General features: G+C 41.6%; 1 protein-coding gene across 1 annotated transcript in view; it reads right to left on the bottom strand.

The window, feature by feature from the left end:
- Positions 1–12,367, bottom strand: part of Synpo2 (synaptopodin 2) — a 142,464-nt gene that overhangs the window by 38,942 nt on the left and 91,155 nt on the right. The window contains exon 2 of the mRNA XM_075981460.1: positions 3,542–3,693. Coding sequence (XP_075837575.1) covers positions 3,542–3,693 — 152 coding nt within the window. The remainder of the gene's footprint in view (positions 1–3,541; positions 3,694–12,367) is intronic.

Below are 12,367 nucleotides of genomic sequence, written 5' to 3'. Positions count from 1 at the left end.
TTGGGTTTTCTCAACAAACTATGTTTGCTGTAGATGACCAGGAACTTCAGTGTCCCATGGAGTAAGTTTTGACCTAGATATCACCAAGTCACACAGACACATCCAGAACATCAGCTCAACCTTAAACTATGAATACATTTTAGACATGGTATACGCTTAACAGGATGAAATAGAAGTCCATTTCTTAGCTCTGGTGAGCATAGTAGGCCCCAGCCAAAACTGCTATGCAAAGAGTAATCCTGTCCATGCTGCAACAAATTGCTAAGTCATGTGGTACTTATAATCTGAAATGTTGTCCCTTCTCTTTGCAGTTGTCACTTGCAGCATTTTCCTTACAGAATCCCTGCCCTCAGACTGCTTCCTTAGCTCCTAAGGAGAGCAGAGCTATTCCAGTCTCCTCTGATGAAAACCCAGCCACTTGTAGGCAGTTTTGCATATTTGCATTTATTTCTTGCTAAGTCTCCGAGCTCTCAACCCATTTGTAATAGAAATGTCGTTCTCGGGACAGCTATAGAAGTCTCCCTCACTTCTTACTTGTAACGTTTTCAGGCGGCAGTAGCCCTCTCCCCCTTCTTGCTTCCTGGGAGTGCATCCTGACTGCTGCAGGGATCAGTCACACAAGGAGGAGCTCCTTCTTCTCTTCTCCTCAAAGGAAGTTACTTTAGAATTATGTGGATATGGAATTTCAGACCAATGGACAAAATGTTTTCCTCTAACTGTGATGTTGACTACATTTAGAAGAACCCAACAAAAGTCAAACCAAATATGGCTTTCTCTATACAAGCCATCTGAAAGACTTTATAATGGTATACTATTTAAAAATTATAAAAACAAAACAAAATAACATAAAAGTAAGCCAGGTGGTGGCAGCATGCCTTTAATCCCAGCCCTTGGCCAGCAGAGTCAGGTGGATCTCTGAGTTTGAGGCCAACCTGGTTTACAGAGCACTTTTCAGGATAGCCAGGACTACACAGAAAAAAAACCCTGTCTTGAAAAACCAAAACCAACAACAAACAGGACAAAACAAAAGCCAACAAAAATTATACTTTTTGAAACATTTTGTTAGCAGATTAGGATAGTCTTCTTTTCACTTTTTGCAACAGGGTCTTTACACTGTAGACCATACAGGCCTGGAATTCACTTCATAGCCTAGGCTTCAAGTCATGACTATCCTCCTGTCTCAGCCTCCTGAGAGATGAGAATATAAGCATGAGCTACCAGATCCAGGTAGTTCATTCTCATACAGGAAATGATGAATAGCTCTATGCAACTGAGTTTGGGAGTGCCAGAAGTCAGAGAGGTTTAATCTAGCAGAATTTGGGATGAAGGCAGCTGAAGTCACTTCATCAATTATGCATCTGAAAAGAAAGCAATTTCAACTCATTCCAGCCTTAGAGATTGGGATTCAGACAAACAGCCCAGTGCTACTGTTTCTTGGGAGCTGAAGTAAATGTATACACATGAATAAAAATCATAAAGCTATACGAGGGAGATACATACACACAGGTACTCAATCTCACCATTTGTACAATTAGAGACTCATTTGCTTTTAATTTTTTATGATTTTAATAACATCTAAGGTAATAAAAATTCAGTATTAAAAGGCTGGTTTTTGTTTTGTTTTTAAATAGTGTTAGCCAGAAATTTCAGGTTAATAAGGTCACACTTGGGTCCTCTGACTGTCAGTGATATGACTGAGGACTGTTTAGCTTCAGGAACATGTCCAGATGTCCACAGTGCTGTTGCTTTGGGTCTCATAAAATGAAAATTTCATTTGAATCTTTAAAATGCTGACTGATTTATTTGACTATTTTATGTGCCTGTGAGTGTTTTTTGCCTGCATGTATATATGTGTACCACATTTATGCCCAGTGCCCTTGAAGGTCAGAAGAGGGCCTCTAATCCCCTGGGACTAGAGCTACAGTTTTGAGCCACCATGTGGGTACTAAGAATTAATCCATGTCCTGTGTAAGGACAACAAGTGTTATTAAGCATTGTTCCAACTCTCCAGCCCAATTAACTGCATCATAGAAATTCAAGATACTTAAGAGAAAAACAAAACAAAACATGAGCTAGCCATTCGGAGCAGCGGAGAACAAATCCATTTATCTCTAAAACGAGGTAGGTGCCTAGGTTTGAGCGTTGAACCAAATATTTTTTCATGCGATAGCATCGTAATGGAAATGGGAACCAGCAGAACATGTCCCAGACTAATGTGTTCCAGAGAAACTGGCCTTATTAAGTCAGTAAGGACAGTAAACACCGAAGGGGAATAAAGCAGAAAAGGTTGATTCCCTATTTGTATGTGGATTCTTTGCTCCGGGGAGCTTGGAAGTCTTCAGACCTTTAGCAGACTTCATCAGAATGGTGCCTAATACAGAAACAATTCTCCCTTGGCAATATTCCTGATACATTGTTTGTTTTGTTTCTGTTTTTTTTTTTGCTGTTGTTTTTGTTTGTTTTGTTGGTTGGTTTTTAAATAGTTACTCTTAGTTGTTTGTTTGTTTTTTCACTGGTTACTTTTAAAAGCAAAAGGCAACATTGTAAGTAAGTGGGATCTTAAGAGCTTGCTGAGTGAATGTTTATATATGCAACACACATGCACTCATACGTACATGGCACACACATGGACTTAGATAACACAGGGTGGTTGTGGGGGTGTTTCTTCTACACTGTAAATACTACTTTGATAGCTCTGAATCTTCATCTAGCCTAATTTGCCATTCCCAAATATGGTCGTATTGGGAGTCCAGAGAAGTGAAAACCTGCCTTTAAGCTTTTTGTCTCACACCACAAGGCAGCATCTTTGTATAATAATATTATATTGGTCAACAGTTCAATGCACAATTATTTCCAATTCATCTTCAAATCTAAGAATTATAATCCTGACCTTATAGAAACTCTTCACCTTGGAAATGGTGTTGTTGTTATGGTTAATACACCAGTCTTTCTAAAAAGGTGGTCTAAAATACCTAAGATTTTCAACAAAGTCCTTGACTTGACATAAGTATTTGCAATAAGTATTTGCAGTTAATTCTCAACTAGCCAGAAAGCCCCATTAAATGGAATTACTCATTTTCAAACACTGTGGTGATCTGTTTGATCTGTTTAACTGTCCTGGCTTTCTTTTCTTTCTTCCTGTCTTCCTTCCTTCCTTCCTTCCTTTCTTTCTTTCTTTCTTTCTTTCTTTCTTTCTTTCTTTCTGTCTTTCTTTCTTTCTTTCTGTCTTTCTCTCTCTCTCTCTCTCTCTCTCTCTCTCTCTCTCTCTCTCTCTCTTTGGCTTTTCAAGACAGGTTTTCTCTGTAGCTTTGGAGCCTGTCCTGGAACTCACTCTGTAGACAATTCCGGCCTCAAACTCACAGAGATCCGCCATCTGCTTGCCTCTGCCTCCCAAGTGCTGGGATTAAAGGCAAGTGCCACCATCGCCTGGCCTGCCCCGACTTTCTATGTAGAACCATGAACTCCCTCATAACTGACAGTACATATGTTTATAGACCCTATAATCATTCCCACACAGCTTCAAGCAACAAATTTGCTTTACCTTTTGATAAGCAAGTGGAGAGAGTCCGTTATGCTCTCCATAAGTTTGATGACTTCAGGGTAGGTAAGGTCTGCACAAGGGTTGCCATTGATGGACACCACTTCATCCCCCTCACACAGGCCAGAGTCTGACGCTTTGCTCTGACTTCGAATCTGAGCGGAGAGAAAAAAATAAAAAATTAGGTAATAGTTGGAATCATATAACAGGTAGAAACTAGGCCATCTTCTCCAAGAGAGAAGAAAATTATGGCCTGCAAGTTATGAATCCAACCCTGACTTTTACTTCTCCTGCTAACCTGTAAATCTGTCTTAAACACATCTCACCTCTCCCAAACACACACACACACACACACACACACACACACACACACACACACAATTTATGACTTATCGTAACCACACCATTTAATGCATAATATTGTAAGGAAATAGGAAACAAGCAAGTCAAACCATCATGAAGAAACCATGAAAAAAATAAAGAATGAGGAAGAACCAGAAAAGATGCTGGGTATTTATTTCAAGGCAGAGAGTGACCACAGGAGCTTGGAGCTCCGATTTCAGGAAGCAAATGTTGGAGATGGCAATTAAGACAGATGAAATATGCTGAAAACCACCCCAGGACCCAAGGAGATCACATGACTAGGATATTAAAGAGTAAGGAACCCTTGATTAAGAGGAACTATTCAGCCAGGCATGGCAGCCAATGCCCTTCAGGAATTTGGTTCTACATAGATTGTTCCAGGTCAGCTAGGTAGGGCTACTTAGACAGACCCTGTCTCAAAGCAAAAGCCCACCACTAAACAGACAAACAAAAAACTAGTCAGGACATAGAATTAAGGACAAAGTTTAGCAAAAAGACAAAATGATGATAATTAAAATGATGAAAATTAGAAATAATAAAAAATAGAAATAGCAGCCATGCTATATAAGACCTACACCACATTCCGCCACCAATACAGACCTAGAAGGGGCTCTAGAATATAAGTATAATAGCAGAGGAGTCTCGTTAGCTCGTTAGTGAGCAGATGCTGGAGGCTAGCATCTGATGTAACTAGGACCCACTGACATGCTTCTTACCCTCAGGCTACCCTTCCAGGCTCATTCCCCAGTTCCCTTGTGCAGAGGTCTCTGGAGACCCAAAGGCTGGGTCATGGTGGTTGGAGCTGGTCAACAGACAGCACTCGTATGAGTTCAAAGAGCGTGGGGACAAGAGTAAGGGTGTGTGGCCTCCCTCTGGGCCTGCTGTGCTTTGGTTTGGCGATGGCTCTGCTCTTTGGTCTAGATAGTTCTAATTCTTGTCAGCCTGTCCCATGGCCTGCACTTTTGTTATGTTCCAACAACAGGCACTGTCAACTGAGTCTCTAGGCCTGTGTCCATGCCTCAGAGTGTTGGGATGGATTCTGTATTCTGTACCCTTCACGACCCAATCTTAGCTAGAGGTGCCCTTTACCAACAATAAAAAGTCAGAGTTTTGAGCAGCTTTATGGGCTTGCAGAACAAGATGACAAATTGATTCTTGGGAGAGAAATGAGTCCCCAACACAACAGAGCTGTCTGTCATCCCAGCCTGTGTGGCTTGGGAAATGTGCAGTCCATCACTGGCTTACGCCTGTCAAGCGGAGCTTTTAACGGTGTCTGAGCAAGCCAATGCACCAAGCATGGAGTCATCAGCATTCCTTCAGTGCGCACTTGCTACATTCCCAACCAACTGCGTGACTGCTTCACTGGCCTCCATGTACTGTTAAGCCCTCAAGAACCATGGAAAGCCCGGGCCTGGCACTGCACACCTCTAATCCCAGCACTCTGGAGTCTGAGGCAGAAGGATTCCTGGGAATGAGACACTTCTCAAACACAAACAAACGGTTAAGAATGGTCATAGTTTTCTGGCCGTCACGATTTTCTGAAAAACTAATCTTTAGTTTTCTCTTTAAGATGGTTTTGATTTGACCTTTTATGTTTGTTTGTTTTAGTTTTGGTGTTGCTTTCTTTCCTTTATTTTTTTTTCTTTTTTATGAGAAAGATAACATGGAGTTGGATCTGGCAAGAGTTGGGGAAGGGGAAAGAATATGATCAAAATATGGTATATGAGATGAAAAGGATACCAAAGAGCAGACTAGAACAGAGTGAAAAACCAACCAAGTAAAACCTTCAGTGTAAGAAGCAACACGCATCCTGGATAGCATAGGAGAAACTCAATCAAATAATATGGAGAAGGTACTTGAGAAAATGCCTAGAATGCATGATAAAAATAAATCAATAAAATGGTGTAAAATCAACAGAGTAGAAGCCCAGCAAGGGTGTTGGCCTTGCTCCTGAGAAAAAGTCATTTTCCCAAGCACCAGAAAGCACCAGCACAGCAGGTACACCGGTAAGAAACTTTTTATTTATATATGTGCTTATTTTTTATGAAACAGGGTCTCTTGTAGCCCAGGCTGGCCTTGAACTCCTGATCTTCCTGCCTCCACACTGGGCTGAAACTTGCATTTGGACCTGAGTTAAGAAAAGAGGTGTCCATTTGGGAGGCCCCTGTTTGGCTGGTTTCAATCTGCTGGATGATAGGTCTCTGGCTCCTCAGTTCCATGGCTCCATACTAACCCAGGATCCAGCCGAAATCCCAGAAGCGTCCTGGCTCCTCACTTTTCTTATTAAGCTGATCCCTTGGGCAGCCAGTTCCTCCACATCCAGAGGTTGCTTCTGGAGGCCCTTCCTAAACTCCACCGTTCCAGACCTGTCAAGAATTCTACGTGATATTTATCGAATAAGAAACTTTTCCTTTGGGAAGGTTGACTGATGGTCCTTACCCTCAAAAGCAAGTCGCCATAAAAGTCAAACACATTCCGGGTAGCAATGTTGGACATCTTCCTAGAACAATAACTGTGACAAGATAGAGGGGCTTAATCCAGGGGGCTGTGTGTTTGAGAATCTGCATCCTGATTCCCCAGGCAGAGACCACGCAGCAATGCAGCAGCTATGCAGCGTGACGAAGCCACTGCCACACTGTTAGAAAACCCGCAGCTACAAACATGGAATGGTATTCTTTGCCTCTCGTTTTCCCTTGAGAATGCAAACCCCTTAGCTCGTTCAGACAGACCAGAGCCTGTGCTGAATAGGCTTTCATTGCATTAAATTATGAAATTATATAAGCATATTCTTTTTATATAAATATTTATACAAAATGGGGAAAAGGTGCATTTTAAAGAGCTCATTTAAAACTACATATTAAGGGGGGAAATGTTTGTGTGCCCCGGATACGTAACTCAGTGGTAGAGGACATGCCTAACATGCTTGGTGGAGTCAAATACAGTGGGGGATAAGGTGGGGGAGCATGACTAAATAAAAGTTAACTTAATAAAATGCCTATGTAGCTGAAGTTGATAAGGAGGAAGCAGAAGCAGAACCTCACTATTTGGGTTTTCCAAACCTCAATTCGTATTTGTCATCTGGACACACAACCTATTACTAAATAATTCTTCATACTCGGTGTTTTTATTCTTTTTTATTGAAAATAGATTTTCCTGTATAATATATTCTGATTACAAGTTTTTCCTCCCCCACCAAGTCTTCTCCTATCACCCTACCCCCATCTATCTAACTCCACACCCATTTCTCTCATTAGAAAACAAACAGGCATCTAATAAAATAAAACAAACAACAGGACAAAACAGATAAACCAACAGGGGAGAGGAAACGTCAAAGAAAAAGCACAAGAAACAGAGTGCAGAGACACACATTTGCACACACAGAAATGCCATAAAGGCAAAATCGGAAACTATGATATATAAGCAAAAGACCTATAAGTTTTGTTTTTGGGTTTTTTTTGGGTTTGTTTTTTTGTTTTGTTTTGTTTTTTTTTTGTTTTTTGTTTTTTGGTTTTTTTTTTGGTTTTTCGAGACAGGGTTTCTCTGTGGCTTTGGAGCCTGTCCTGGAACTAGCTCTGTAGACCAGGCTGGTCTCGAACTCACAGAAATCCACCTGCCTCTGCCTCTGCCTCCCAAGTGCTGGGATTAAAGGCTTGTGCCACCATTGCCCGGCTAAGACCTATAAGTTTTAAAAAAGAGCCAAACAAAATATTATGAAATGGAAAATGCCCCAAAATACCACCGAGTTGTTGTGCGTTGGCCATCACTGCTGCCCTTCAGTGTGATTTGCACATTCAGTGAGACTGCAGGGGCAAAAATGAATTTCTCCTTGGTGGGCAGTTAGCAACTGGAGACAGCTGGGTTAGGATGGGGCCTTGGGACCCAGCTGGCTCAGACCTGTACAGACCCTCTGCATGCTGCCCCAGTCTCTGTGACTTGTTAAGAAGAAATCAGTTATCTGAGCAGCCATGTTGTTGCTAACGTGCCAATGGGGATGAGTATCTCACATGGCCCCATGGGTAGGTGAAGAGCTACAGGCAATCCATGACTGTGGAGAGGGAGAATCAGTTGTCCCCAGGGATGAGCCCCGAGTTGTCAGCCCTAAATACATATATATTTATATGGGGAACCTGAAATGGACTGTGTGTGTGTGTGTGTGTGTGTGTGTGTGTGTGTGTGTGTGTTAGTAATAAAGAAAGAGTGCCCATGAATTTGGGTGGAGGTAGAAGTTGGAGGGAGGGAAATGATATAAATACAATACTCCTATATAAAATTATCAAAAACATAAACAAATTTTAAAAATTAAAAAATGGTTTTCTGAAAAACCTGTAGGCAAACCCCCAATGTCTTTTACTCACACGTATGTGTACATCATGTATATGTAGATGATTATTCATGTGTATGAACACGTGTATATGTGCATGATTGCTTGCATATGTGGATGGAAGTGCATGCGTGTATGGTACATGTATGTGTGTGAGATTGTTCATGTATATAGATACATGTGTATATATATATATGGTATATATGCGTGTATGATGGTTCACATGTGTGGATGCTGTGTGTGTTTGCCCAAATGTTTTTTGTGTGGTCAAAATACAGGAAAAAGATTTCACTGAAACTTTTGCAAATTAGTAAAAGGGTCTCAGTCCTTTTCTTGGTCTTCTTAATTTTATACAATTCTAATAACCCTTGTTTATTTTACAGAAAGTTGGAAGTGGTAGGCAAACACACATCTTTATAATACTATGCATAGCTGATGCAGAATAAAGGTAAAAATCTAAAAGTACATGCAATCTTAATGGCCAAAACTCTCACTCAAAAAGGCACAGAACCCTAAGCTGTCTCGGTCAACAGGATTGAACGTCTTTGCAATACTCAAGTAAAATCAATCGTGATTCCACGTCATTGAAAATGTTTAACTCGTTTTTAGCATGAGATACAGAAACTTATGCTCTTTCAATCATTCCGAGAGCTAGTGGAGAAGCTGGGCGACCTGAAGGAGTGATCGGAGCAGAAGCAGGCACACGCATAAGAAGAGAACCACTGCAGAAATGGAAGTCTCAACTCAGGGGGTTGAGAAGGGACGTGCGGAACATTTTCTAAAGTAGAGAACTGGGATAAAAAGAGGAGCAGTAACCTCATCACAAAGCTGAGATGATGTCAGTCCCCAGTCCCTGGGCACACTGAGAAGGCGGGGACAAAGCACAGTGCCATGGCCAGAGCAGGGACGAGGGGGATTTCATTGTATCAGGAAGACTGAGCTCTTCAATGGGAAGCGTGGCCATACATCCATATCTAATTTTCTTAGGAGCCATCAGCTCTCCTGAAGATGATAGAGAACTTCAAAGATACTCTGGTCCATAGGTTGTAGCCAGTGGCATTTGTAATGTTAGAAATAAAAATGAGAAATTTAAATTTTATTCATTTGTTTAAAAATAACAGTAACATTCATTTTATGCACACCAGTAAGGCAGGTTTTCTAAAACAGAGATTACTTAGGAGGAATAGTGGCATTACTTTTCATTTCTGTAAATTTCGTCCATCTCTGAGCTTAGTAGAAGACAGGTTGATGGTTTTACATGCTTCTGCATGCATCTGTTATATGCTGTTTGTGTTGGTTGAAGCATACGAAGAAAATCAAGCCTCAGGCAGGCATATTGCTGTAAATGGGATATTTTAAAAAACTTATTTGCACACTGAATTTTATTGTTCTGTGGTTTTTATATTGGCAATTAACATGATTATGGAATTAATATTAAAAACAAGGTAAGCTTCAGCAACGCCATTTGGGGATGAGGATTATATTTTTCCATGATTACTCTTCTGCCTAGATGCCATGCGGACACACACAGCTCATGTTTAGAGAGAAGTACTTCTGTGGACTGAACATCACATGTTCTCCAGATTCATAGGCTGAATTCCTAATTTTTTTCTCTTTTTGAAAATAGATTTTTTTTTTACATAGTATATCCTGATTTCAGCTCTCACACCCTCCTCCTAGTTCCTCTCCACCTGCTCTCCCATAAAGATCCGCTTCTTTTCTGTCTCTCATTAGGTAACAGACTTCTTAGGGTTGAAAATAAAATAATAAAATAACACATTGGAATAGGACAAAACAAACAAGCAGAAGGAATGGAGCCCAAGAAAAGGCACAAAACCCAAATTGTTTGTACATTCAGGAATCCATAAAAATACCAAACAGGAAACTATAATATATACACAAAGGACCTTTGAGTTCTCAGCCCTAAACAGGATGTCACCACCAAATCCCTCCCCTTGGGTCTCAGGGAAAAGATAAGATAATTTTTTGTACTATTCTTTGATGCCAAATTAAACTCGATAAATCACAGTTTCTGAAGCCGCAGTGTGGAATCTGATCCTGCCGCAGTGAGCTTTCTTTATATCCTGCTGAATTAAAAGCCGCTGGCCCATCTGGACACAGGGGCTCACATCTAGACTCCCAGGACTTGCGAGGTCGAGACGAGAGAACCTCCATAAGCTCCAGGTGATCTCGGTCACACAGTAAGTACCTGGGCAGCCTGGGCTCCAGTGTGAGCCTCGGGGTCATAATAAAGAAAGAGAAAAGGACAGCAGCATGCTCACATCTTGGATGGGAATTCTTTTCATGTGTGATTTTCGGAATCCTGGCTATTTGGGAAGTATTCATTCATTACATGCTTTATCAATGATATAAATACTAATACATTTCCTTGTATAAGAGCAAGACAATGACTCCCGCTGATGTCATCGAGGATAAGTTGTTCCTGGCGGGAAAGTAGTCAAACATACAACAGCTTACGAGACTGTCTCAGAATCTTATCTTTCCTTTGAAAGAGCAAATATTTTCAATTGTTTTTCCTGAGTGGCATACTTCATTTCCTCTTTTTCTAGAAAATACATACAAAATATGCAAATATAGATAACCATGATTTGTAAAAAATAATGCCCCCCCAAATGGATAATTCAGCTTTTAATTCAAAGAAATATGCAAATTTCCTGAGAAAAATGTTCTCAGTTCTCAGCCACAGGCTTGGCCTACCCTTTCCATTCTGTTATTCAGGATACTAAAAAGATGCCCTCATGGTGCGCAGAAGGAAATGCAAGCAGGCAGGCGCATGGCCCTGCGGAGGGGAACACCACCTGGTAAAGCTGGTTACCATTGCTCTGAATGACAAAAGTGCAAGTGGCTTTAGTTACACTTGCCTTTACACCATCACAGGGTAAATGCCAATAAGATTAGAAAAGACAAAAAAAAAAATATATGTCTTAGCATCAACAATATCATTCCGCTCTAAAGCATCTCAGATCTTATCAGACATCTGTGGATCGTGCTTCGAAAGGTGTAAAGAGCTAGGATTCTAAGCACACGTGGCCTCTTAGGTAACTGGGTTAGACCGGAGGGTGCTCATCAAAGGCAATCCAAGAGTAAGCAGGATCCAGGATGACTTGAGGAAGCGAGACTTGCAGAAACCAGCAAAGAATGAGTGCCTTGAAGAACTGTGTGCTAAGACTGGGAGCACGGCGGGAGCACTTGCCTCGCATGAACTGTGTGCCGAGACTGGGAGCATGGCAGGAGCACTTGCCTCACATGAACTGTGTGCCGGGACTGGGAGCACGGCAGGAGCACTTGCCTCACATGAACTGTGTGCCGGGACTGGGAGCACGGCGGGAGCACTTGCCTCGCATGAACTGTGTGCCGAGACTGGGAGCACGGCAGGAGCACTTGCCTTGCATGTGAGCTCAGAGAGCATGCCTAAATCCAGCCATAGATTTAGTCTAGAGGTAGCTCTGGCTACCTCTAGATCAGGGTCTTTTGTAAAGAGGAGAAAAGGGGACACCTTCACGGCCCTAAAAGGTCAAGTCTGCTTTGGAAAATCTTCTCATTCGGTTTCTAAAGAAGAGTTAGCGAAAGTTCCATGAGAGCTGACCTTGACACTCAAAAAACCATTACATCTTCTTCAGTCTGAAGGAGATCTTGGACATAACAGGTCTGCAACAAATATGCCCCAAATGAATGACAAATGGGACAATTGAATTGTATCCAGGGTCTGATCTTCTGTCCCCAGTCCTTGGGCTAAGAGACATTCTCAAACCTCCTACTTACTATTTATTTTTCATTGTCTTCTTTAGGTCTGTATGGCATCATTATTAAAGCATTATGAGATCGATAGGAAACTCCCCCGTGTGATCGCGGAAAGGAAATGGTTCTACTAAGCCCCAGAGAGCAGAAGTAAGTGAATTTTCCCTGCCAAGGCATCAGCCATACCACGACTTATTAAGAAACTACAGCTGGGCCTGGCAGTGGCTCCACTTCCGTCACAGTTTGTCTGGCACAATGAGAAGGAAAGTCACAGGGCAGCCAGTAAAACCTAAAAGCATCCACGCTGTATAGATCTGACTGCAATTTGTGGAAATGAACACATACAAAGAAACATACCGCAGCGTTGGGTCAAAGGCACCACCACA

This window comes from Microtus pennsylvanicus, chromosome 7 (genome assembly GCF_037038515.1).
Source record: "Microtus pennsylvanicus isolate mMicPen1 chromosome 7, mMicPen1.hap1, whole genome shotgun sequence".
In the NCBI taxonomy this organism is placed as follows: Eukaryota; Metazoa; Chordata; class Mammalia; order Rodentia; family Cricetidae; genus Microtus; species Microtus pennsylvanicus.
This window is presented reverse-complemented; position numbering and strand designations above follow the sequence as displayed.